At 37.4% G+C, this 27,642-nt stretch overlaps 1 protein-coding gene across 3 annotated transcripts; it reads left to right on the top strand.

Moving 5' to 3' along the window:
* Positions 1-933: 933 nt before the first annotated feature.
* SH3TC1 (SH3 domain and tetratricopeptide repeats 1) lies at positions 934-27,642 on the top strand. Of its 3 annotated transcripts, XM_074822029.1 has the most exons (17): positions 934-1,341; positions 3,705-3,779; positions 6,016-6,143; positions 8,658-8,763; positions 10,545-10,688; positions 11,348-11,525; positions 12,260-12,333; positions 13,176-13,371; positions 14,233-14,360; positions 16,454-16,495; positions 18,100-19,785; positions 20,472-20,652; positions 22,889-23,039; positions 25,180-25,302; positions 25,580-25,730; positions 26,621-26,817; positions 27,050-27,642. In XM_074822029.1, exons 1-17 carry the CDS (start codon positions 1,134-1,136, stop codon positions 27,278-27,280), a joined length of 3,999 nt encoding a protein of 1,332 aa, XP_074678130.1. In that variant the 5' UTR covers positions 934-1,133; the 3' UTR covers positions 27,281-27,642. The 3 variants fall into 3 exon arrangements, 2 of the variants coding, with proteins under 2 accessions (XP_074678130.1, XP_074678131.1); XM_074822030.1 differs by lacking the exon at positions 25,180-25,302; XR_012623021.1 differs by lacking the exons at positions 22,889-23,039; positions 25,180-25,302; positions 27,050-27,642 and having other exon boundaries at positions 26,621-26,730.

Raw genomic sequence — 27,642 nt, 5'->3', positions numbered from 1 at the left:
GGAGAAATTTCCTGACCAGTCTGAAGGCAGATCGCAAGGGGACACTAGGTGATCAAGCACTAGTCTGTCTGAGCTTTTGGCAGAGCAAAAGTGATCTTCCATCAACAGCTTCAGTTTTAACAAATTTCTGCTGGAAAACAAATGAGAGAAGAAATGTCACAAAGACTACAAGGTTGTATATTCATAATGAAGGTAGCTCATTAATGAGTATGGATCGAATAAGAGGAATTTGGATTAAGTTCAAGTGACAGATATAAACAAAATTTATTCTGTGGCTTTATGAAATCAATTAAAGAGGCATGTGAGAGCCCACTGAGGAAAAGGGTCTAAATGTCAGTGGGGCGTGTGCTGGCTACATGAGTCACATCCTTTGCATATGCACTGGCTGGTGGTCTGACTGCACTTTCTGAAGCTGAAGTAGCTTGTGCCCAAGAAATTGGATTGCAGGATGCCTCAGGTCAGTGACTGTAGAGGGAGCAGTGAAGCTTGCAACTACTTGTCCTCTACTTCCATGTCTATTCCTTTTTCCTGATGTTCATGCCAATAAGAGTCTTGCTGCCAGACTTGGCCTCTAGCTTCAGTAGATCACTCTTCTGTTTTACTGCAAATAAATCTTTGGATCCTTGCGTGCCAGTCTTCCTACACTGTGTGTTCCTGCAGAGGATTCATTCTTTAGCTGAACTAAGCAGTGCCCATTTCATTCCTGTCACCTTTAGAAAATGTTTTTCCCCTGCATTGCGTCTGTTAATGTGAATGATGCCATCCCTTGGAGCCTCTGCATCAAAGCTGGCCAAGAATGAATAATTAGCAGTGTGGGCACAAGTACATTTCACTTCAGGCCTTGTATTGTTGCTATTAGTCAAATCTATTGCTTTGTTGTTAAAGCAATGATGCCACCTGATTGCAGGAGCTGTTTCTGGGATGAATCTGGGTGTTACACAACAATTCCTCTGAAAGAAGTCTAAAGCAAATACTTAATGTATATTACAATTAAAACCAGCTCCTGCAGGAGAGGGACAGCTCTTGGATAGGTGCATGTATTCTGACTTCTTTTTTAAATATATTATTGATTTTTTTTTTTCCCCTCAGATAGCTGATAATGTTAATTGCATCACTGTGAGGAATTGCAAATTATGGAGAGTTTGGCAGCAGCAGGCAGTGCATCCGTGCTCGGCACTAATGCCATCATCCCTGGTCTAGAGGGAAAGCAAGACAGGAACTTGGAGAGGAAAGAAATGGAGCAGAGGAGGTGCAGGTCTGACTGGAAACGTGTGGAGGCCAATGCTGTCATCAGCACTGTCAGGGATGGAGTCAGGATGGACATGGTACAAGAGCAAACAGGTAAGACTTTGATCAATAAATCCTGGTCACTCTGCTCATGACTTTTATTTGCATTTAAATTACTGTGTTCTTTAAACATTTCTTGTTGTGCACAAGCAGAGAACTGTCACATGCTTTTTCAGCGATCTTTTTTTTTTGAAATACATCTATTTCAACTATTAAACGATCTATATTAAAATTCACTTTGGTCAGACAAGTGGATTATCTATTATTTAAAATAAACTGAGATGAAAATTATCAGAACCCAAGAGCCAGAATACTGAAATCTAAGTTCTTTGTCTAGCACTTTTTGCTATAATCTCTAAGATTCAGAAGCAAAGATGAGTAAGACTGTGTTTCCATTTCAGGAAAATTCTTAGATTCCTGGTTTTCATCAAAAGATGTAATACTATATTTTTCTGCAAAATCTATATTTTTCTGCAAATAAAAACATACTTCATGAAGTAAATACATGCAAGTCAGGAACACTTTTTGGGTGAAAGGCTGGAGTGACATAGGTGGCTGTGTCTCAAAACCAGTGGCCAGACTCTTTACAGTAGGACCAAGAGCTTTCTGAATGTGAGAATACTTCATGGAAAAACTACTTAATTTTAAATTATATGTCCTATGGCTTAGATAATGTCTTTCTGTTCACAACTGCAACTCTGCTGACATCAAAGAATAGCAGGTACAAGCATCCCAGGACAGTATAAAGTTTCTCTTTAGCTTGCCAAGAAGTATGCAAGTCATTCAATTAATTAGGAATGGGGCATGGAGTTCATGTTAAGTCTTTGAATCTAATTATAGCACTTTAAACAGTCTCAATGTTTAAAATGTATTTATAGTAACTCTTATGGTTTTGTTCAAATTTAATATCAAACTATTATTTTTAATTAAACTCCCATGAGTAATAAAATGCTTGCTCATAGCTTTTGCTTTCTCCTAAAAGTCATAGAAATAAGGTTTAGTTTTTAAATTAAATACTACCCGGATATTCATGTCGTGATACCTTTCAAGGAGAGTCCATATCTGGTAATGTCAAAATAGAAATGGCAATTTCACATACCAAAACCATATGCTAATTAATTGTCCTTATCAACTGTTAAATGATGATCAAAGCAATTGACAACATGTTGTCAAAGTTTTGACAGTTGCTCTGTCTGTACTTCTTGACTAAAACAAGAAAAAGCAGAACTACAACTAAGTATGATTCCAGAAGTTGCAGGGAACTTAATATTCCTTAAATACAGTCAGCCTATACTGCAGTGAGCTTACTATCAAATTTCTATTTTAAAATATTATTGAATCCAGATTAAAGAAAAATCAAAATACCCCCAACACCCCTGTCAAACACCCAATGAAAACCCAACCAACAAGAAGTGCCTGAGAACTGATATTTCTGATTCTAGTATACACTAATAATTGGCCTTGAAGACTATGCTTTTACTGCTTACTGCCTTTTTTTCTGAAATAGGAAAATTCTGTGTTTAAATATCCTTATTTATTTGCATGACTTTGTTCATGTAACATCAACAGATGTACTCAAGGGAAGATGCAGAAGACTTACAAATTACTATGTCCTACTATACTACAAGTTTTTTCTTAAAGCAGAGCTGCAGAGGAGAATGTCTTAGGATATATGAAAATTGCCTCAATTTAAAAATTAAAAGATTTATTTCTCCCACTTCTATTCTAAGAAATAGCAAGCCTTGTCTTCACTGATTTTTGCTAAGTGAATCTTGAGAAAATGGAATTGGCTAGAGTGGGTGTTTCTTCAGCATGAAAAGGTATCATTTCCAAAAGGACTAGAAGAAATATGGGCCAAAAAAGAAAAAGAGCAGATTATTATTAACATAAAATATACTTATTTTGAATTAGTTGTCTAAAACTTCAAATCACTTGTTTTTACATTACCACCTCCCAAGTATTAAGCCTGTAACAAATAAAGAGGAGTATTTTTCTCTGTATATGAATTGGTACAAGGCACTCACATCATTGATAATTTATATCACTGATGTTTCAGTGGAAGCTAATTTTTAGTATAGATGCAAGGGAGAACGAAGTCTGACCCTTGCTCCCTCCCAAATGGTACTTCAGTTTCCTGAAAGGCTGTCTTTCCTTGAATTCTCCATCTTGAAGCTTCACATCAAGATGATGAAATCAAGATTTAATTTCCTCCTCAGTAGAAGAGAAATGATCTGCAGATATTTTTTGTGGGTTTTGGGAATTATATAGCAGGAAGGGGAGAAAATATATTTTGTTTTTTTAGTAATTATCCAATGCATTGGACACTATGAAAGTGTGGGGTGTTTTGTTGTTTTTTTCAGTGTGATTTATATAGACTTAGAAACGTGCTTAACCATTCCTTTCATTTATCATAATAGAGTGTTCTCAAAGTGAAAAATGCACGAATGTCAGTTCAAGGACCCTTCCCAGTCAAGCAGAGAATTTTCCAACTGGTAAGGCATTTTCTTCCATCATATATTATAAACATAATGCTTTTCTCATTGCCTTTTTTAGTTGAGACAGCTACATCAACAACATTTGGAGTCGTCACTCCTGTAAACTTTAACATACTGTATGGCAGCTGTGAAGTATCCAACTTCTACATAAGACTTGTTGAGAATTTCTCATAAAAAGAGGGAACAACTGCTATCAGAAACAATTTATAGAGTATATTGTAATGACTAAGAAAAAAAAAGAAAAGCAAATAAGTTCATCACTTATTTTATGTATGGGTTTCAATTCTCCACTTATTTCTCACTTCAATTTCCACTCAATTCTCACTTATTTTCTAAGTTTGTGGTCTTTTCAAGTCTTTTTTTTTGTTTTTTTATGCTGTATTTTCAGGGACATTGCAATTGAGTGCAGTTCTTCAGTAAGTAGGTACAGCAGGCTTCCCTTCTGGAGGGCTCATGGCCTGCCCTGTGAATTGAGGGTCTAGTCACATTTCCCTTCTCTTGCTTATGGAGGAAGAGAAATAACCATTGACAAACAGCACTAGGATGTGCTCTACTTTCTGGCTTGACCTGACAAATCGTATCAGTGGTAGACAGTCTCCCCCAGGCATATGGTTATTTGTAGTTAAATTATTTATGCTTATGTACCTGTTTGTCTCACTCCATACAGAATTTGGGGGGTTCTTAACTGGGGGTATGGATCAGAGATCACAGAACCAGACAGGAGGATTACCATAGGTGCAACAGGTTTTTGGACCATGTTTCATTTCCATAAGGCATCATTAATAGTTCTTTTGGCAGAAGCAGCCATATTTCAGTTGTTTTAATTCAATGTAATTATTTCAGTAATATCAACTTCATTTAAGGCTTACATATGTAACTGTAGAAACAAAATTTAACTTGGAGTCTATTTGATTATGTGAAATTTTTAAGTAAGTTTTCTCTTGTGCCAGCATCTTTTATGGCTTCAGGTAAAATGACAAGGTCAACAATACTGTTACCTAAGAGTGATCCGAGTAACATACAAACTACAGTCTTTGTATTCTTTGTACTAACAATTAACTATGACCACAGCTTAATCAGAGAGGTCTTGTAATTCAGTAACACTGCTTTATATTTGTGAGCCACTCTTCTTGACCTTAAAGTAATGAGTAATTTGGGTGCAAGTCATCATAAAGCTCCTGGAGACATACATAGGAAGCTCTCTGAAAACAGATTAAGGTACAGCATATTAGACTAGAATGTGAAAAATATCTGTTCTACCTGATTAAAAGGTGAAACTCGGAGGAGGTAGAATATTTTAGGATGTACACAATCCCATTTATTGCTGGAAGTGGGACCTATTTACACACTTGCAATTGAAATTCTTCCTGAGTGGGTATTATTGGCTTATATGTGCCCATCTGGGTATCTGAAAACTTATGAATATGATTTACTGTTCTTGAGTTAAATTAACATACTTGCAGAATGAAAGCAGCTTTATCAAAGTTCCTTTTTATCTGTGAGGAGCTAGTTGAAACTGTACCCTTAGCTGTAGTAAAAGCTTCTCATAAACAGATGTCAAGATCTGAGAACATGTATCTAGCTTCTTTCAGACGTGCTGGGGAAGTCATATAAGTGAGCTTTTAGTTGGACCGTTTATCTTGGTACTGCTCAACCAGCTTAGCTGAGAAACAGCTTTTTCAATATTCAATTTATAGAAGCCTTCTAAAGTAGTGGGGGTGACATGTCAGATAACCATGAATTTAAGATTAGCATAAAGAGTTGTTGTAACATGCTGAACTATCTATGGGTTAGGGTTTTTTTGTGATTCCAGTATCTGCCTTGATTTTTAAAATATGCATGGGATATTTGGAAATCTGAGCATGTACTCAATGTCCGTAGAGCTGTCTAATTTGACACATTACCAATCTGCTTGCTTTTTTCCTCTTCTCTCTTCTCCATCCCCAAGTGTGTCAGTTGTCTCCCAAAATTTCTGCAGACTTTCACATCACTGTCCTTTGTATAGCTATAGCCTTTATTATGCAACTGAAAAAATCTTGGTTTTCATGCTAGGCTACTATCTCTACTGTAAAATAATAATAATGCAAAAGAAACATGCAGTGGGTCAATTTTCTCTGTGTCTCTGAAGCTGAAGAAACAATTCTTAATGTGGATTCTATGATTGAGAGATTTTCTGGTTCTCCAAAGCTGATTCACAAAACTTGTAGCACTGTAAATGGATATCCTTCTCCAGATATCTCCTTGAAGTTAATGATGGTAAGACGAAAGAGTGGATGTCCTGATTACAGACTCCAAAGACAGCTCAGAGGGCAGCTCCGTCTTCTGGAAAATGACAGCAGGGAGGTGATGGCAGTTTTCAGTGTAAGTCAATTACTTGGGAATTGTTTTATTTATTTAGAGAATACACTCTGTGCTACTGAAATAATCTGAGATATTTGGGAGCATACATGCTGTATGCTTGAATTTGAGTGAACAGAGTTTCTCATGGCCCAAAATCATCTAGATAGATTAAAAATACTGAACCATTGAAAAAGACTAGTACACCAATGAGTGATGCAAAATAAATATGCCCAGCTAAAGATATTGAAGGGTTTTATTTTAGATATGTTCTGCTTTGATTTACATCAAAGGAAACCATGGTTTTCTGATTTTTTTTTAATTTGCCCTCATATTGACTTTTCACTTCAGTTTCCAGTTATTTTGAGTCATTTGGCATGCAGGTTACCCAGGAAGCCCACTGCTAAACCAAAGAGGGAGTCTGAAGGAGAACAGTCTAAATATGGACTTCCTAAGGCTAGATGGCCATAGCTTTAAATAGCACACAGGAGGGTTGGCCAATTTTTATTACTGTTTTTTGTTTGTTTGTATATAGGAAACCTGTCCCCTACAACCAATGAGGTTGGCTACAAATACAATTTAAAGTCTCTTCTTACCTCTTGATGAAAAAGCAGGATGATACTATTTGACCCCTGGTGTCCCTTTTTTGTCTAAGCCATAAGTTCCAGCCTCCTTTGCTAGCAAGGCAAACACTGAAATCTTAGTTAGGGCTTTGACTGTCTTGGCTGCATGTGTTTCTACACAATTTTTCTTTCACGTGTTGTGAACTCATCACCAGCCTGCTGATTTTGTGGCTGTGGAAACAGTCTGTACTCCTGCTACTCTGCTCTGGCTTTTGTTTAGGGGGAGATGGAGAAAGGGAGAAGGGATCAGGAGGAGAAGGAAAACAGCATACAAATAGACTAGATTTGTGGCCTTATTAGAAACAGACTGGGAAAAGGACTTTGAAGGAAGCAAGATTTATAATGATAAGTTTCCTTAGAATGTTGTTTTGATATTCAGCAGTGCATAAAGCCCTTGAGGCTGAGATATTTTAGCATGTGTTGGCAATTTATTAATAGATTTCAGACTCTTGTTAATATTTAATCTAGTGTAGAAAGGGGCATGCAGAAGATCAAAGCAGTGATGAAGCATGCCTGTTGAAGAGGCTTAAGTTGGACCTTTTTTTTTTTCAAGAAGTAATTACTATTTTAATGTGTTCATGTTGTATGAATTGAAAATATGGAAGTTAAACAGAATTAATTCAGAGATCCTTTAAAATCATGACATAACAGTTAAGTCATAAAAACAGTGGATCAGCTCCATCTTGCTCAAATCACAGAAAATGCTTGAAGGGCAATATTTTTTTTTGCCAGAGTTAGAATCTGTTTCTTGATAATTCCTTAAATTGGTTTAACATGCATTTCAATTTTGATGTGATGGGAGCAAAGGTAAAGTACTGGGAAATGATACAGTAGCATTATGCCTGTTAGCTTTGCATCTGTTTTATTCTGAGATACTGGTTCAGATACTTGTCTCATAAATTGTCACAGTTCTTCATATTTCCCTGAAAGACAGTAGCCAGCATCACTGGAGAGCCCTGTTTTCAAGCTACTAACTGAAGTGTAACCAGTCGTATATGACCGCTCTTAGGCTAGAATTCATCAAAATGTATATTTCTTTCACTTATTTGAAGGTTTATGTAGTTCTCCCTTTTAGCATTTCTGAAATTCTTTATAAAATCCATCATTATCATTTACAGTGATCATTGCTTACCTTTGTTAAATGCACAATTTAATGCTACTCCAGTAACATGAACCAGTACAAATGAGGGTAAAAGGTTCTTATTGCATCTTTAAAAAAAAAAAAAAATTCTCCAGTATAATTAATTGTCTTAACCATGGAAAGAGTGAACTAGGGAATGACTATTCAATGTTTCCTCTGGAACAAGACTGAAGCTACCAGATAGCAGGTTCAAAGATGCATCAGAGGAGGGATATTTTCATATGTGTACAGAGCTCTGTGGCTAATCTACAGCAGGATGTTGTGGATCCTAAAAATTTACAGTGGTTCAAGTGACCTAGAGAAATTTATAAGTCAAAAAAACCAAACCAACAAACACAGAAACCCTTTCCTCTATTTAATATCAATGCCAGCTGTAACTTGCTCTGTGTTAGGAGGGTATTCTTGGAAAGTACCACTAGATGCTTGCCTGGCTTTCACACTCTAAATAGAGAATACTGGCCACTATACATAGAAGTGTCCGAACCAGACAGGCCTTTAGTCTCACTCAGTGTGGTCAGTCCTGAGGTCTTAATTCCTCTGTAAATTAACCTCACTGGAACTGTTGGTACATTAGGTGAGAAAAAAATCAGAATAAAACTTGGCTCACTATGTTGTAGGTATGTGTTAAAGAACAGATATCTCATATAGGTAAAATCCTGGATGACCTTTTTATCCTTAATACATAACATTTTATCATAAGTGTGACCTAGTGAGAAACTGTGCTCGAGTCTAGTATAATTGTAATTAAAATATTGGCTTTGATTTTTTTTTTAGGAACTCTCTGCCAGACTGCTGTCTATTCATAGTGATCAAGATCTAATAGTGGTGACTTTTAAAACTTTTGAAGAAATATGGAAGTTTCTAACCTACCATTCACTGGGTAAAGCTGTTACACCATACAACAGTTCAATATGGTTTTTTTATTCCTCTGCACACAATTCTGGGAACTTGTTGAACAGGATTTTGAGATTGTTTTTTGTATTAACTCCTAATAGCAGTAAGTAATGTTCCTGAACTGGGCACTAGGGCTGAAGAGACCCTCCAACCTCCAGGAGAATCTGCCTTTGTCCCAAAGCAGATTAACAACTATTGTTCCTGGCAGATGTCTTGTCTAAGATACTCCAGCATCAGATCATATTTTCTTTCTAAACAGTCTATTCCAACCCAGGTGTTTTTGTCCTAAAGTTTAACTTGTGCTGCAACTTAAATGCTTTTACAGCTTTTTCTTCTCACTGTAGACATGTCAAGGTTACTCCTCTTTCGTTGCACCATGCTAATACCTATTTGGAGACTTCTAACCTGCGCTTCCACTCATTGTTGTTTTCACCCTGATTCCTATAATCCTCCTTCACAGAGTATATTTTCTAGACCTCTGATCATGCTTCCCATTGGACTCTTCTAGTTGTTCCACATCTTTCCTGAATAGTAGTGAGCAAACTGGACAGAGTTGGTAAGGCTTCAGAGGAAATATTAAGTAAAACAAATACTGCTTCATATGCTTTGCATTCTTCAGTTTTGTTTCTAAATCTGAGTATGCCTTTCGTAACAATATGATGATTTGAGTTCCATTTTTAATATGACTTCAGAGGTCTTTTCTGAAGAATAGCATTTGAATGAGATCTTTGTCTCCATTTTGTTCACCTGTTTTTTTTCTTCTGTATATGGAGAGCTTGTGTGTATTACTGTTGAATTCACTGTTTCCATCAGACCAATTTAAAATAATGAATTTTATTTTTAATTTCATGTTTGCTATTTTGTATTTTAAAATGTGCCCTAGAGAACCAGAAAAAATCCTGTTTCAATACAATTTTGCAGAGAAAGCACAAGAAGATAAAATCTTCTTAGGCAAGGCTGTGGCTAACAGGGAATTGATTCGCTGTCTTCCAAATACCAGAGTAGCACCTTAATCACTGATCTGCCCACCTCTCATCTTCATCATAACTTTTTGCACAAAGGATTTGCTAATGTATTAATGTTGGCCCTTTAAGTAACAATCCACTACCTATAACATACTGATCATGATACACCAATCCAGGTCTTCCTGTAACTACCATATATCTTTGAAAGCCCTAAATCCTAATGTAAGGAGTCCCAGTTTCCAAGATCAAGCACTATCTTCTCCTGATTTACATGACTCTGGTATGCAGCATCATCTCTATCCCAAAGAAATTTCAGGAATCTAATACCCAGGCACAGTATGCATATATCAGCACAGCCGAATCAGGCAACAGAAACTTATAAAGAGATTATTTTTTGAGATTATTTCCTGTCATCTGTTATTAAGTGGTGCTAAGCACCTGTTGCTCAAAGCTTGGTCGTGATTGCCTCTTTCAGACTCCAAACCTTTCAAATATAGCTAAACTATGGGGAACCCTCATTAAGGGGAGGACATGGTCTGCTTTTTCAGTGGGATTAGGCACAGAAAAATTGTGTGTCTTTTAGGTGTAGTTTGTGAGAGCTAAGCATTAAAAGTAGCTGTAATGCATGTGACTTGGTGGATGTAATTTTGCTAATACTATGCAGTAAAATTAGTTTTACATTGTGGGTTAAGCAGTAGGGGAGTTGTCTGAATGCCTACGCCAGTCCCTGACTTTCTGAAAGGCTATTTTCTTGTATAATACAGTAAAACTGCAAAGAAAACAAACTGATTTTTTTTTCTAGGCTTTATAAATCATTGCATGGAGAATTTATTCCTAGATCAATCTTTCTGGCTCTATTCTCAAGAGGAGGAAGAAACAGGCATTGAAGTCTATATAAATGAAAAATCATTAAATTTGATGTACAGAAGCCTGCTAGTACAGGAAGGTAAGGAAGATTGTACATGCTAAGGCTAAATTTAGAGAAACACCTTTTTTAAAATCCTAAAATCAAATAATAAGACCTATTCAAATACTTAATGAAGCTGAAATATAAATCTATTCACTCCAAATGCACCAGAAAGAGGAGAGGAACAAACAGATTGGGTTCAGTAGGATCATAGGGGGATTAGAGAAATTCATGTGCAACTGGTCCATAAATGGATACCAAAAGGATTAGGGAGGGATGTACCTTCCAACTTGCTTCATATTATTGCAGATCCTGGAGATGTACTTGAGAGAGGGATTACAGATAGTTGCCAGGCTCATGTGCTTTTCCTAAATAGCACCACCTGCTGCCACAGTCAGAGAGACAGAGTAATGGGCTAGATGGATTGTTGATTACTGCAACAGGAACATGCAAAATCTTGTAGCAAAAGAAGGTTCTACACTTCACCGAGCACCTCAGTTCTGCATTTTTTTCACTGAAAGAGAAAATAGAAAAGTATGAATATCTGACAATCAGAAAATCAGAAAGCAAATTGTTTGGGAATCTCAGATTTTCAATTTCTAACTGATTATTACTGATGCTGTTGAAGCCAGTTTTAAAGCTTATATGACACTAAAATGTTACATGTAATTATATCTGCTCCACTGCTTTCATTTTAGGGGCATTTTTTGTTTTATGTCCTGACAATCTGGTAAGAAAGATAATGGCTACAGACAATGAAATAAACACTTATTTTGAGACTCGGGCTCTTGCTGAAGATGCAACGGGTGGATCTGTGGATGGCGACATGACCATGCTGCCTAATGCTTCTCTGGAGCCATTGATACCTTTTCATCAGTAGGTACCTGACTTTAGCTACCTATTTCATATGCATCTGTTTCACATGTAGACATACCTGCTTAGACATAGATGTGTCTAAATGATAGCTTGTTATGGAACATTCATCTTCCATTAACACTGAGAACAAATGCTCTATTTCTTTCCATAACACACAATTGAAATTAATCCAGGTGTGTGCAGAGCAGCATTTAAAGATATTGCTTTTTTCCTGATTCTGATATAAAATCTGTGAACAATTCTAGAATAACATAAAGTGAGAATTTTCATTTTTCGGGATGCTTGGAAATGTGGATGATAACAGACTAGCAGTGGTTTTATTCAACACTATTGACAGGAGCCATCCACCCCCTTAATGCAGTTTGTTTCAAGTCCAAGTTCATAATTGCTATAAAGCTAAAATTGCATCAATGGACTCACTTCAGGAATCACCAGAAAATCATCCACTCTTGGTGCTCTTAGGAGTTAAAAAGCTGAAATTTTTCTGTTGATCTTGGGCAGGGAGAAACAGCATGACTTTCTCAGTTAGGTTTGCTTGACTGAAGTAGCACTTCTTTGACTACTATTACTCAAAACATAGCTGTGTCTGAAGTGTATGGACAGTGCTGAAATTGAAAGATAATTGTGGGAATGGGTGCATCTGTTTCCATACAGATTTAAAATATCACTGTTATTGTCACAACATTTAGTGAAGTGTTTTATATACTAACTTCTATTTCTTTTTCTCCTTTCAGATGGTTTCTTAAAGGGTATTCTAATCCTATTGATTTTACATTCAAAACTGAATCTAAAACCATCAGGAAAGTTGGTAAGAAACTCCATTCAAACATCAGCATTACCCCCACCCCCACCCCCCCCCCAATTTATTCTGTGCTTTTGTTAGGACTCTGAAGGGTTCAATAACTTTTTCTCATTGTATTAGGATGGGAAAACAGCTTTCAAAATTACCTTGCAGTAAAATTAGTGAGAGCATATATATTTGCCTAAGTCGAGTTAAACTCTAAAGGCTTCTCTTGTCTTTTTCCTTTTAAATACTGTATTAAGTACATGCACAAAGTAGTAAAGAGTAATTAATTTGGGGATGCCTCTGTAGATTTGATGAAAAACTTTAAAATAAGAAAATGCACCAATGTAATTATTGTGGATCTTTCACACATGTGAAATTATCTAATTATCTAGTACTTCCAGAGAAATAAAACTTATACAGATGTCCCGAGGTTAGAGAGTAAATATGGCTTTTTTTCTATGATACATGTCTGTTGTCATCCTGTATTGACTGGTATTTATCCAGTAGGGATTTTATTACTTGGTTTCAATGTTTTTACTGTGGCTCAAGTTCATAGGGGTGTAAGAGGGAAAGTAGGGACTTAAAACGTTTGGTTTTGTTCCTTCATGATGAAATTTGCTAGAATTTTGAAAACATTCTAGACTTTGCTTTCTAGCAGCTGGAAAATGAGGACTTTTATGCTGTTATTTAAAATTCTAATTGCTCAAACCAAACAGATTAGGTTTGAATGTTTTAAATCTTGCTATATCATGAGTTCCAGGGATGTCTTTTGCTAAGTATGTTCTTCTGATGAGTTGCTATTCTATTAAGTGTATTTGTATTGTTAAATTACTGCAAAAATTATTTATTTCCTTATTACACAGCAATGGGATCCTGTCTAGCTGTGATGAATTATGAAAGTATTATGTCAGAAGAGATGAGTTTCCAGGAAGGGGACAAAATTGAGATCCTTGGCTACTTCATTGAATGCATGGAATGGTTTCTTGGAAGACATGTGTTTACTGGCCAAATAGGTTTTGTAAAGACAAGTCATGTTAAACTGGACTTACCTAGAAATAAGTAAGTGATATGTATTTAACTCATGAACAAAAAGAGACTTACTCTCTTGAGCTTTAAAATACCGAATGTTAAACTTAGAGGGGTTTTTTGGTGTGCTGTTTTTTTGTTGTAGTGTGTATCCATCAAAACAAATGCAAAGAAATTGGAATATGAAGTCTGCTTAAATGTTGAAACATATTATCAGCCTGTACCCAAGTTTCTTACTGGGAAAAAGGGTTGCTGTAGTTATATCTGATTCAGCCTCTATGGATCACAAGATCCAAGAAGCTTTACTCTTGCAAAAGATTCCATTTTTGCTGGTCTCTCAAGATCTATGTTAAAACACCCAAGTTCTGGTTTTGCTAGTACCCTTAATTACAGGGCCTAACTTGCTTTAAATGGGGCTCCTCTTACAAATAATTGCTCATAATGCAGACAGAAACCTATAAAAAGTGTGCATTTCAGCATGTGTTGGCACCATGTAAATAGGCTGCTCTTACTAATATGTCTGGACTGTTTGCATACTGAAGGAGGACTTCTTAAATGTTCTTTGCAGGTCCATTTGATGTGTAACTTCAAGGTTACGTTAGAAAATCAATACCATAATGCACTTAAAGATTTGTGCTTTTAATAAATTCTCTCATAAAATGCTATACCATGACACAGATATGAAACTTTCTTTGATACGGCAGAAACTTAGATGCAAGCATAGCTATCAGTTTGTATGTTTATAAATGACTGATACTAATTTTGAACACAACAGGACATACAATGAAAAGATTGTAATAGTTTCTCTAACAAGCTTCGATTTGACTGATGCAGTGAGCTCCTCAAGCCAAATCTGCTTTCAGACACATTCAGAGTTGCTCCTTTCTTTGTTAGACCACAACACCTGGATTTTCTTGAAGCAGAAGAGCTATCTTTTTTTTCAAAAGAAAAAGATTTAGAAGAAGTGGTGCATTTGTTGAAACAAACCTCCATCACAGATGTTTGCTCTGTGTACAGAATAGGTAAGTATGAGTTTTACTCCTCCTTACTGCACAAGATACGTGTACAGTTCCTATATCCCTGTTATAATGGATATTTTTTTTTATTTCAGTGAGATTCCAGCCTTTACAATTGCTTTAAAATACCTTGGTATTCAAGTTTGATCATAGATATGGCATGTGAAACCCCTTTATATCATCTTCACTACTTTCCTGCTGATGGAAGACTTTTCCCAGCAGAGCATTTACAAATCTTTCGTCCTTTTTTTGAGTGAATTAAACAGCAGGGTTTTAAAACCTCTGGGCTGATCAGATCTTCAGGCTTTCAAATGTCAGAGTGCTGCATTATAAAAGGCTGTATGTTCACCCAAATACTGCTGGCTTTTCATTCAAGAAAGGTGGTATAATAATTGTTGACAGCTAATGTAAACATTACACCTCTTCATACTTGATTTGACTTTCAAAGGTATCGAAAAAATAGCAAAATTCATGCAAAGAAAAAAATACATACTTTTAGCTGCATAATCTCTGATACAGCCGTTATTTCTCTAAGTGCTCATGCTTTACATAAACTAATTTGGATAACTGGGGTTTCACTTTCATATAATTGTCTTGCTGAACTGAACAGGAGCAGCAGTTTCTTATCCCACCACAGGCTGTTCTGTGGCAATGTGTATGCTTATCAAATATCTAACAAAGTTTTAGCTCCATTAGTGCCACCTTAAGAGACAAGCCCACAGGCTCCAACTTGGAAGCAGCTGGTGTGTAGGTTAGACTCAGGTGCACTGGTTTAATTTGCAAATCAGGCTGTGTGTGTCTGTGAACAATAACTACGGCATGTCAGGCCTGAGTTGCAAAACACAACTCATGTCAATATGCAAAATGACTCCACATCTCACTTTTTCTCTCTCAAATGAAAAGCCTGGGAACAAAAGCCCCAACCTCTATTTGGTACTGAAACAATCTAATGGGTTTAATGGACATACTGCTATTTTTACCTGTTGCACATTTTTCACCATATCTCATCTCCATAATCTTTACAAGTGCCAACTTCTTTTCACATCTTCCCCAGATAATAGTACCACCTTTACCACTCTTTTCTCTTAAACTGCAGAATTGAGCAACATGACTTGACTTACCCAGAGCAAGCATTTTCAATATTCACTTTATGTTTTGATGTGTGATCTGAGTAAACAGGTTTTCGATTCCTTCCATCTACATCAATCTTATGAGAAGTATTTACTTATGAGCACTTCCCCAATTAGATATTCAGAGCATTAAGTTATGATTATTGTAAACATCTGTGGCAAAGTCAGGAAAGTATTTAAAGAAAGAAGATCCAGAATTAAACAGTCAGTTCTGAGTGCTTCTGCTTTTAGACATATCCTTCATACTCTCAGTACCACTTATATTGCATCTAGTGTATGGAAGACAGTGAATATACCCTGAAATGCAGCATGACAACTGAAATACCTTGAGAAATATCTTGTACATAACAATAATTCTTCTACAGATGTGCTATGTTAAACATTTAAAACTAGATCTATAGTAGTAATGTCTACAGAATTTAAAGATACACCTTTTAAAAGACTAGATGCAGGGATTTTTCATCTGCATGCTATTGGAATGGCCACGAAAGTCTGACACTTACCTACACAAACTACCCTAAATAATTATATTCTCCCCACCCCAGGAGTGATGCTGAAACTTATTTCAGTAATATTTAAGGCTTTTTGTTACTTCATTTTAGGGACAGGTTATGGGGAATGATTGCATCTACACTGCCCACCTGTATTTTAATGCAGCAGTGATGCATCCCTCATGCAGAACAGGTTGGCTTTAATTCTAACTGCTATATGCAAATGTCTCCCCACCTTATTGAGCAGTGGTAGGTGCATCATGTAAAAAGCAGTGAATTGTGTCAGTAGGAGGGTAAGTCCCTAGTATCTGTTAGCTTCGGGTCAGACTTAAAAATTTCTCCTCTTCTAATTTCCAGGACACATCCAATTCTTCTGACATAAAGAATTCTGAACCAAAAAATACCCTTATTTTAGGATTTTTAAAACTGCAAAAGAGCTAAGATACCATAACTAACATGGCTTTTTTCTTTCTTACAGACCAGTTAGAAGAACCAGAATTTCAGAAAGCTCATGAATGTGGTAATACTTCATATGTATACAATTTTTATATGCTACTTCTGATATTTTTTGGTATCTTTGCCAGCTTTTCTCTTTCTAATGTCTCTTCACACTCTAACTTTCTTCTCTCATTGTTTGCTTTCTTAGGTTTTGCTGTAACCCTTTCTCACTAGCTTTTGCTGTAAGACATTGTGGGTTTTCACTGATATCGGATGTCTTTCTTGGACTTTGCTGTCCAATTGCAGACTGTATGATTTATTTTTACTGCTGTGACACACACACATGCACCACACACTGACCCATCCACATTGTTTATTAGGGCAAAACACTGTTTATGAGGCACCTAGAAAGTGCTGACTTTGAATTCTAGCAGATTTTCCATCTGCTAGAAAACTTCATCCCATAAATATGTTTCCCAAAGGAGATATTTTGATGAGGATGCATAATTATTTCCCTTTGGCATTTAGTCGCTAAGCTGTCACTATCATTACTTGTATGGTACTACATTTTTCTAAATACCAATTTTTATATTTATGATTCTGCCGAACAGTTTCAGAAATGAGATTTTAAGGAAACTGAGCCCTAAATCTGCAGCTTCAATAAGCTCCTGTTGATATGCAGCTGTAAGCTTTATAGTGACTATGACTGAAAACTACACCCCTAGTCCCTGCCCTGTTATCTTGGTTGGATAACAGTGGGACAACTAAAGAAATGATGGCATGTCTGTCTCTTTTATATTTATAAGATATCCAACAATGTCAGTACTAGGATAATTTAGAGGTAATTTTGAGAAAGTTAGTATGTGCCAGCAGAGAATCAGGGTTGGTATTTGACTGAAAGAAGAAGTCTTATTACACATTACCCAGGCATGGCTGGCCACACAGAGACAATGTGGACAGGAAAATAGGACCTTTGCAGGCACCCTCACAGAACCCACATGGGACTTCAGCAGCTCAAATAGCTCAGTCTTATGCAGGCTCCCGGCTAACCTGCCTTAGTTTTCCACCAGGACATAGGCATACCCTTACTCAACCCTCAAGCATGCACAAATTTGCAGTTCCCTTAGATTTCATGTCCATCCATGCCCTGACCTTGGGCCCTTTATGCAGCCTCCAGTTCAGACCTTGGGTCTTTCCAGATTCTGGTCTCCTGATCACCTACTAGTCTGAATTGTAATTCACTGGCAGATCTCTCTCTTATATACAAAGAGAACAGAAAATATGCACTCAATGTATACTCAAAGAGTGCATATCCTCTGTTCTGTCAGTGTATACACTCAGACAAAAAACAGTTTGAATTAACATTGGGCTTCAGCTGGATTAGTGCTGGATCAGGCACAGGGCCTGGCTAGACAAGTGTACTAATCAGCAACTTGTTTACATGTGACTAGTCCCATTTATCCTCGCTCCTCCAGTCTCCCACACATGTCCCTCCTTGATCCTTCTGGATCTCTGTTTCCCCACCTTTGGCTTGTCTCCCAGACATACTGTTAAGAAATGCAGTAAGTTTACATAATGTTTTCCTAACAGCATCTTCTACTGATAAATGTTTTTGTTGGTCTAGCAAAGATCTTTGTGTGCATTCACACATGAAGTTGTGATCTGAAATTTATTTTTGAATTTCAGAAATTCCATGTTCACATTCTAGCACAAGATCCACTAGCAAGAATGGCAAGATAGAAGAATTCCTGAAGAACTTCAAGAATTTGGAGGCCGCCCAGGTAGAAGAGCCAACTACTGAAGGAAAGAATTCTCCTAGCTCTCCAAATACAGAAATCTTTCCTCCACCTGAAGGACCTTGCTTCCATGTACATCAAGATGACGCTCAAGCCTCTGACATCTTTGAGTCATTGATACTCTTCTTAAATAGGAAAGAGTATGACAGAAACTTCAAAAACCTGTATGACTTCTCTTACCCATTTATCAATAGCATGTTTTATGGGTTTTCAGAAGAAGAACAACTGGTTAGCTTTTTCAGATTAGCAAGGGAAGCTGCAAAGAAAGCAGGTATGTCTTGGGCGCTAGCAAGGCTATGCTTTCTCTTAGGCAGGCTCAGTGTTAAAAAAATGAAGTTTTCCCAAGCTCGGGTATATTTTGAGGAAGCATTGGGAGCAGTAGCTGGAGGGTTTAGTGATTTGTACTTTGTAATTGCTCTTTATACAAATCTAACAGTCATCTACTTGACACAGAAGAACAAAGAAAAATGTGCTCATGTCTTTGACAAGGCTACATCTCTTCTAATGGGAATTCCCAACTACATTTGCAGTGCTGACCTGGAGTCAGATATTCTAAAGTATGCTCTGAAGAGGACAATTCTGAGCCAGAACAAACATGCAGAGGCAAGGGCATGCTTTCTACTGGCAAAACATTACAGTGCACGCAAACAGCATGAAGAGGCACTGCCATTCCTGGAAAGGTTTCAACTGTTGCTTAATGACTTGCGTTTACAAAACAACTTATCAAAGAACTGTTATTTCAAACTAGCCGAGTCCTACAATGAAAAGTGCTTGCCACACATTGTGTTAAGTTGTGTAAAGGTCACCTCTTCTCAGAGTCCAAATACTTTAACGGATTCCATGAAAAGGATTGATTTAGTCATCAGAAATGCTCCCAAGCTCTATGGCCTGAGAAAACTCAGAGAAATACTCCCATCCCAAACAGCACCTTACCTCATACAAGCACTTTCCTCTGTGTTTACTAACGAGCAGCAAGGATTATGCAGCATTATCTATCTTAGCTTAGCAAAATTGTACAGCCACCACAAATGGTATGGAAAAGCCATTGCTTACATGATGAAAGCACTGAACTCTGTTTCTGCTAAACCAGAGGAAACTATTAACTATTTGGTTTCACTTGCTTGGTTATACATTCTTTACAGGCAACATGATGTGGCTTTAGCCATTTTAAATGCTATTGTAGACTCTTCATGGAGCAATCCTCATCAACTAGGCATTGCTTATAATATGCTTGCTATTGCTTTGAAAAGAACAAACAATACAAAAGAAGCTGCTGAGAGCTATTACAAAGCACTGCGTCTTTCAGAAGAGACTGATATGACCCATAACCAAGCTATAGCCCTGGCTAATTTTGGGGGACTCTGCCTGCATGCAGCAGCCAGCAAGCTGGCAGAACATTATTATATCAGAGCAGTGAAGCTATTTGCCAAACTTCCAAGTATGGACTGTGGCCAAGACTTTATCCAAGTCCTCCTTCAGCTGGGATGTTACTATGTTGGTGGAACTCAAAGAGAAAAAGGAAGGTTTTACTATGAATGGGCTTTTTTAGTTGCAATGGAGACAAGTCATCTGGAAAGTAAGTTTTTTGGGTTTTTTTCTCTCAAAGTTGTGACATGTACCCTGTTTGGGAATGTTTGTTGTATAGGTATGTTATAGTTATTCCTAAAATAACATTTTGTCCAGTTATGTGACAATTATTGAAGTGATTGAAATGTTTGCTCTGTCCTGTAATGGTGGAGAAATAAATACATATTGGCTTGCTCTTCTGGTGGTATTTAGGTTTGTCAGAAATGATACAGAAAATGAAATGTTAAGAAAAAATTAAATAACTTAATTAGTAAAAAGTCTTGAGTTTTCTATGTTCAATAATATTTGCAATAGTTATGATATTGATAGTACAAACAGCACCAGACTCGAGTTTAAAGGTATAAAAACAACTGGTAATCTGGATTACTTTTGCATAAAATAGTTGTATTTAGAAGACCCATGCTTTATTTATTCTTGCTACCATGATTAAGGCAGCTTTTACAGGTAAGGTGACTGGTTTATTATTTTATTTTGGAGATCAAGTTTGAAGTAACCTCTAGCCTTTGTTAACTTTATGGGTGAAGAAACTGTCAGTGCAATCCTCTTGTTATGATTTTTATATTGTTATTTATTGACTGGGATGTGATTTGTGAAACAGTAAGAATGAATTATTTTAAAACTAATTTATATTTTAAAATAGAGATTCATGTTAGTATTTCCAATCTACTCTCCTAGGTCAACTGCAAGCAATTAAACTGCTGTGTCAGTTCTACAGTACAGTTGTTCCCAATGAGGCTCAGTGTGTCATCTACAATGAATATCAACTATCTTTAGCTAGAAAGATGTCCAACAAAGTTCTGGAGGGACAAATTTTGGAAACTATTAGTCAGCTGTATTTGTCTTTAGGAACAGAAAGGTAAGACAAGCTGCATGACTCTGCTTTTATTCTGATTGTAACTTTTCTGTCGTGCTAAAGGATCTCAATTTTTGCAACAGCTGAATATGACTGATTTTTTTCTCTCTTTTGCCAATACACTTTATCAGAATTCAAAGGCCCAGTGCTAGTGGACACTTCTCTTGGTTTTTAATTTTTTTAAGTAACTATCATCTCACAAGGCAGACAAGATGTTCAGCAGGGATTGGCACCACTTCAAGAGCCACATTATTTTTAAAATCTATGTAAATGCGGTATTATATGATCACCAGAATCACTCAAGTTGGAAAAGACCCTTGGGATCATCGAGTTCAACCATCAGCCCTACTCTGCAAAGTTGTCCTCTACACCATATCCCCCAACATCTCATCTAAACGACCCTTAAACACATCCAGGGATGGTGACTCCACCCCCTTCCTGGACAGCCTATTCCACTGTCTGACCACTTTCTGTGAAAAATTTTTTCCTAATGTCCAGTCTGAACCTCCCCTGTTGCAGTTTAAAGCCATTCCCTCTTGTTCTGTCACTAATTTCCTGTGAGAATAGACCAGCACCAACCTCTCTACAGTGTCCTTTCAGGGAGCTGTAGAGAGTGATGAGGTCTCCCCTCAGCCTTCTCTTCCTCAAACTAAACAGTCCCAGCTCCTTCAATCGCTCCTCACAGGATCTGTTCTCCAGGCCCTTCCCCAGCTTCGTTGCCCTCCTCTGCACTCGCTCCAGCACCTTTTATCTCTCTTGTATTGAGGTGCCCAAAACTGGACACAATACTCCAGGTGTGGCCTCACCAGTGCAGAGTACAGGGGGATTATCACCTCCCTACTTCTGGTCACACTATTTCTAATACAAGCCAGGATGCCGTTGGCTTTCTTACATGGAATTTACGTATCCTAGGACCCTGTCTCCCAGATGCTGGCTGTGTAAACTTAGCAGACTACTGGATAATAGCGTACATTCAGTACGATATTAGACCATAGTATCACAGTATTCTTTGAGTTAACAGCCCTGAGAAACAATCTATGAAGAAGTACTGAAAACAGTGATGTCCTTGGTGTCACCACCTCGACTGTAAATTACTGTGGCCATGCCAGCAGGCACAGCCTGACCTGTTCCAGCTGCTGTGCTGGTTTATGGATTGGTATATGCTTCTGTCTGGTGTAAAAGCAAAAACTCTGAGGAGGGATGGAAGTGACATTCAGTAATTGGACTGAGTTGGACTACTTCAACTATCTTGCCTTTCCTCATGTTAGCAGCTTGTTAGCAAAGAAGACTGAAATGTCAGGCTTGTTCAGTGGATCTTTACTTCCTCCCATGAGTATAAAAGGAGTGACAGGTCTCTTCAATTTCTGTAAGAATCAGAAAGTGGTAAAAACAATTTTTTTTCCCTCAGATGAGATACCTTGTTGAGACAGAACTGAATTCTTGATAGTGTGAAATAAGAGGGAACGTGCTACTTTTAGATTTGTTTTATATCTCTTTGGAGGCCTAAGTAGGCTGTTCTAAAGATTTGGTGTGTAAGGATACACTGCAACTGCACATTTCATGTTATATTTTAATATGTTTGTGTCTTGTGTTTGGAGGAAAATGCATCAAGTCAAGGTGACGGGAGTTTAAAACAAGACAGAGAAGGATTTAGTAAGTCTGGGGTTTCTATGTCTGGTATACACTCACAGAAAACTGCACTGCCCAATGATCTGTTAATTTAGGTGCTTCTAGAACTGGTCATGTAGTGTCCTGTTCTCTTCCCTCCCTTCCCCTCCACTCCCCCACACCCTCTGCCCTGTTCCCCGATTTTTTTCTACAATTGCTGATTAATCTGAATTGTGCTTAAGTCGGATGCCTAGGTGATTTTAGAAAAAAATATTTACAGATGCACTTCCTTTATGAGGTTTCTAGGAAAAAGCCATAAATGATAGAAGACCTAAAGATGAGGAAAGATTTTTCTATCTGTCAGTAGCCTGAGGCAGGGGAAAGATACATCTAAACTATACTGAAATAATATAATGTGATAACAATCTAACAGGAAACAGATTGAACAAAAAAGGAAGAAAAAGACCAAGTTTGCTAGTTACTAGTGTAATATAGCTGAAAAATTATAATTGTGCATTGAATAGGGGAAACAGATTGTCTTTTACATTAACATAAAGCTTTTCTCACTATAAAGAAAAGCATTTGCAATTCTGAAGAACCCCTCAGTGATTAGCAGTCTTCCCTGTTTCAGGGCTTACAGGTCAGCTCTGGAATATACCAAAAGAAGCCTTGGAATATTTATAGATCTCCAGAAAAAGGAGAAAGAGGCATATGCTTGGCTACGGGCAGGAAAGATATATTATGTTCTGAGGCAGAATGAGCTTGTGGATCTTTATATTCAGGTATGTTGTCAACACTTACAGGCATGCACATGTTGTCAACATGGTGCAGGTGGCATGGTAAGAGTAAGTAATTCAATATAATGATCCCAGAGATTTTGCTAACTGATGTTCTGAACATATAGTAATATCATTTATGTAATGCTTAACAGCTGAAAGTCTCAGCATTTTCTGTTGGTGCTCTGTTTGAAGCTGTTGCTTCACTCTGGAAAGATTTTTGGGTAGTGACCTTTCTCAGTGCCCGCTCTGTTGTAAATTCTGTGTATTTCTTCATCATTATCTACCAGCTCTACAGCACCACAGCAATCAAACTATGTATGCATGCTACATGCTGGTGGGTAACAGATAATAATCATCTTAGCACGCTGGCTTGTGGGCCAGATCCCCAGGAAAGGAGAGCAGCTTCTTTAGGAAGCATTTCCAAAGCATCTAAAGCTTTCTTTCCGTGGCTGTGCACGGCATGGTAGGGAGCCAGCTGGCGCTGCTGCTGCCTCTGCAACAGTGAGACCAGAGGCAGGTGGCTTGCACACCTTGGACACCTCCCCACACCCCTGCCCCACCTCAGCAACCAACTGGAACCTGCTGCAGATTCTACTACTGTGCTAACACAGACTGAAAGATGACCTGAAACAGAGGTCTAGTCCTTGTGGCTGCTGAAACTGGATGATGTGGAGTCTTTTTCAGAGCTGCACTGCAGCCCAGATCTGACTCTATCATCTACATGACTCCTAGCCATTTGCTGAAGTATTTAGGGAATTAGTTTCTTGCTTTTGTAAAGGAGTTAAAAATACTTCTACTGCAAGGGAGAATGCTGCCTTACAGTGCAGGATGTATATAGAACCTGATATAGTAAGATCTGAGTCTTGGCTGGTGTATAAGTGGTACCAAAATATGATCCCTAAAATAATCAGACACCTGTTGTTAAGATGTTTTGAAAAAAATACACAAAGCAGGAAAACACAGGAAACAAGTTCATATTTAAAATGTACTTAGACACAATATGTGGGGCCACTTGAATGAATTTTTATCTCAAGTTACATTTCTGAATATTTACCAGGAAAACTGAAGAATGTGTTTACAAGAGGGCCTGCTATTTCTTTTTCTTTTACTAAATCTTAGCTGATAGCCCCCAAGTCGGTCACCTGGTGGTACAAAAGCCAAATAAGCATGTGGGATGATTTTCTCCTTCTGCTTTATTTCCTCCAAGAGGAGAAGTGGGCCAGGGACATGCATGAGTATTTCATACTGTGCATGTATGGAACCTGGTATTTAGAGCAGAGAGTCAGTGCCTGTCCATGAGAAAAGTCTCAAAGCAAGAATCTGTCCACTAAAAGGTTGACTGACCACTGTGCCACTAATTTGTGCAAGCATTCACATCTTAACTTGCATGTAAAACACAACTTCCACAATGAGATGCAATAGAGTCCTTAGATGACTGAAGACAAAATAGTTGGAAAAGGATCACTGCCTCTGTGCTTAAGTAGAATGCTGGACTTGTATTAACTGAATGCAATTTGAAAACTAAAGATCACAAAGCCAAAGATTCTTAATCTTGCTTCATGTAAAAGTCCCCTTTCTCATTACTACTTATCCTGTCAATAACTGAGTATCCTGGTACTCTTGCTTTGAGGAGGGTACATACTGCCTTTCGTGAAATCTTTTCTGCTAACATGTCATATATTTCAGAACAGGATAGCGGAGCTGCATGTATTTACAGAATTCACTTCACAGGCTTTTAAATCTGCCCTATTGGCAATATCTAACTTGCAATTAGGATTTACTTCTACAATAAGTTAATTCTAATTCAAATTTAATATGTGGCAGCTATCAAATACACTATTGTTTTTAGAGTGCCACGTGCTGACAAAGGTAGCAGGATGCTATTGTCAGAAAAAGGGAGACCATAACACTATCTGCCCAGGTTCTTCTGTTCCTTCTTAAGCAGCTGCCACTGGCCTGCTCAAAAACAAGGGTACCAAGAAAGGCAAGAGCGTGGTCTCATCAAATATAACCTTTCCTATCTTAGAATGAGAAGAGAGGCCTTAACAAGATCTTTTTTCAAATGCTAATATTTATGATTTTTTTACCAAGAAGTAACCAAGGCTTATTTTCTTTCATTCCCTATTCCTTGTTTTATTTTCAGGTTGCTCAGGATGCTGCTCTTTACACAGGAGATCCAAATTTAGGAATGGAATTGTTTGAAGCAGCTGGAGACATATTTTTCAATGGTACTTGGGAAAAGGAGAAAGCAGTGACTTTCTACAGGGTTTGTGCAGTTTTTCTACTGCATTGATAGTTATGTACCCTTGCATCATACCAGCTGTTCTGCAAATGCTGAACCAAAAGCTAATCCTCTCAGCAAACAGTTTATAACCTATTGCAGCTGATACTAGATATCACCTGTTTCAACTCTTCTGTGTGTAAGATATGTTACAAGCAAAAAGCAAAATGAAACCAGAAATTGCTTCACATGACATAAATGGAAGCCTGTCTGTGCACATCATGGGGTTCAGCTGTACCTAAGCTGCTGTTATGTGTTTCAGGACAGGGCTCTTCCACTTGCTATTCAGACTGGCAACAAAACCACCGAACTCAGATTATGTAATAAACTGGTGGAATTGCTGGTGAATCTGAAGGCTTATGAGGAAAGTCTGGAATATGCAAGAGCATCTCTCATGCTCAGTGTAAATTTAGGTAAGACCAATTTCAATCATTTCCAAATATGACTGATACCTCTAAAATATGGCAGAACTCTAAAAAGTTTTCTTTCTTTGAATTCAGTCAGCTTTCTTGCCAGGTTTTCATAACAATACTATCATTGCTATTTTTGCCTTCGTTCAAGGATGAACAACTTTATTGCTGCCTTTTCTAACTCCAGGTTCATATGGAAAACCTTTGGTAGAGCACAGAATTAAACCTGGGATTCCAAGTCCAAACAGAGTGTGCTTCTAACACCTAAGATGTAATACTGATAAGTAATATTGTCCCAAGAGGCTTCTGAGTGTCATATACTTTCAGATTAGCTCAGCCTTGCTGGTGAACCAACCTAGGATAATCAAAAACAATAGGGCTAGTTTCAAAAATTACTATTCTTCCAGTTTGAAAGCTGTTCAACTGATTAAGAACCCTCTCAGCACTCCATACAAGCACAGACAGGTCATTTTGATCAGTCTGAAAATCATCTTTTTGTTATAAATTTTGATGTAAAATTTAGGTACTGGGAGGGGCAAGGGAGTCTTTAATCCCATTAGCTTGCTTTCTTTCATTACTTTCATAATAATCTATTTATATACTTCAAGCATGCACAGGGTTTATACCTTCATCTCTCATGCATAGAGTTATTTCTTAGGAAAATCCCAGATACCATCAAATCTTACAGTGGGAAATTCAGGAATTCTGTGGGATTTTTCTTAAAGGGCACGTTTTGGCCATCTATCTCTTGAGCAAAATTAGTTTTATTCAATAAAAGCTCAGCAAATACCATATAGAAATAAGTGAAAAATAGCGTAGATGTATTCTGATTTGAGACAATTTGACTACTTTGTCTCTTTGGTTTGATCCTGACTCATACATTATCTCATTAGGAAACCAGCTAAATGAACGAATAGCTTACCATCGGCTGGCTGCCATCCATCATCATTTGGGTCACTGTGAACTAGCTGAACACTTTTATTTAAAGGCCTTGTCCCTCTGTTCCTCTCCTCTGGAGTTTGAGGAGGAAACACTGTATTACGTCAAGGTGTACTTGATCTTAGGAGACATTATATTCTATGACCTTAAGGTAAGAAATACTAAAAACTGCTGCAGAAAATCATTACACTGAGTAACGTTTCGTAACATGTTATGAAATGTTTTACCACATTGTTTTATTATTAATTTAGTATGTAAAGTGGGAAAACCTACTGAAATTCAGAATCTATATTATTTTTGTTTAATACCTAATAAACTGAGCTTTGATGTGCTCTTACACCGGTTGTATTATAGAGGTACTATCTTTGTGTCTCTTATTTCAGGATCCCTTTGATGCAGCAGGCTATTATCATTTGGCACTTGCTGCTGCCATGGACCTAGGCAATAAAAAAGCTCAACTGAAGATTTACACAAGACTTGCAATAATCTACCATAACTTCCTTGTGGATCGGGAGATGTCTCTCTTCTTCTATCAAAAGGCAAGAACCTTTGCAACAGAGCTGAATGTTAGGAGAATAAATCTAGCTCCTGATCAGTGTTATAAGAGTTCATAAGCATCTTTGGAAAACACAGTCTAACAACTACAGAGGTACCTAGAGAAATACTGCACTGGCTTTGTAGGAGGATGAAGAATGCATTCAGTGTCTCATTATGCATGTGCTGTATAAGCCAGACCTCAGCATCCCAGACTAAATCACCAGTTTATAGGACAATGAACTACATTTCATTGTCTCCAAGATATACAGTCCTGTATCTGTTGTTTAAGGATCAGCCTGTGAGCTAAAAGCAAAACCCAACAGGTTTTTTTAACTGTATTTTTCTTTGCTATCTTTTTCTGCCTAGCTGGATACTGGAAAATGATCAATGCATAGATACAATGAAAAATATTTAATAAAGTGTTATAGAGGAAAAAACA

The sequence above is a fragment of the Strix aluco genome, chromosome 4 (assembly GCF_031877795.1).
Source record: "Strix aluco isolate bStrAlu1 chromosome 4, bStrAlu1.hap1, whole genome shotgun sequence".
Classification (NCBI taxonomy): domain Eukaryota; kingdom Metazoa; phylum Chordata; class Aves; order Strigiformes; family Strigidae; genus Strix; species Strix aluco.
Note: the sequence above shows the minus strand (reverse complement) of the source record. Positions and strands in the feature narration are given on the sequence as shown.

Coding starts and splice junctions, on each gene's coding strand:
- SH3TC1 (XM_074822029.1), top strand. CDS start 1,134: ATGGAGAGTTTGGCAGCAGCAGGCAGTGCATCCGTGCTCGGCACTAAT. Junction 11,526..12,259: donor CCATTGATACCTTTTCATCA/GTAGGTACCTGA, acceptor TTCTCCTTTCAG/ATGGTTTCTTAAAGGGTATT. Junction 13,372..14,232: donor CTGGACTTACCTAGAAATAA/GTAAGTGATATG, acceptor TTTCTTTGTTAG/ACCACAACACCTGGATTTTC.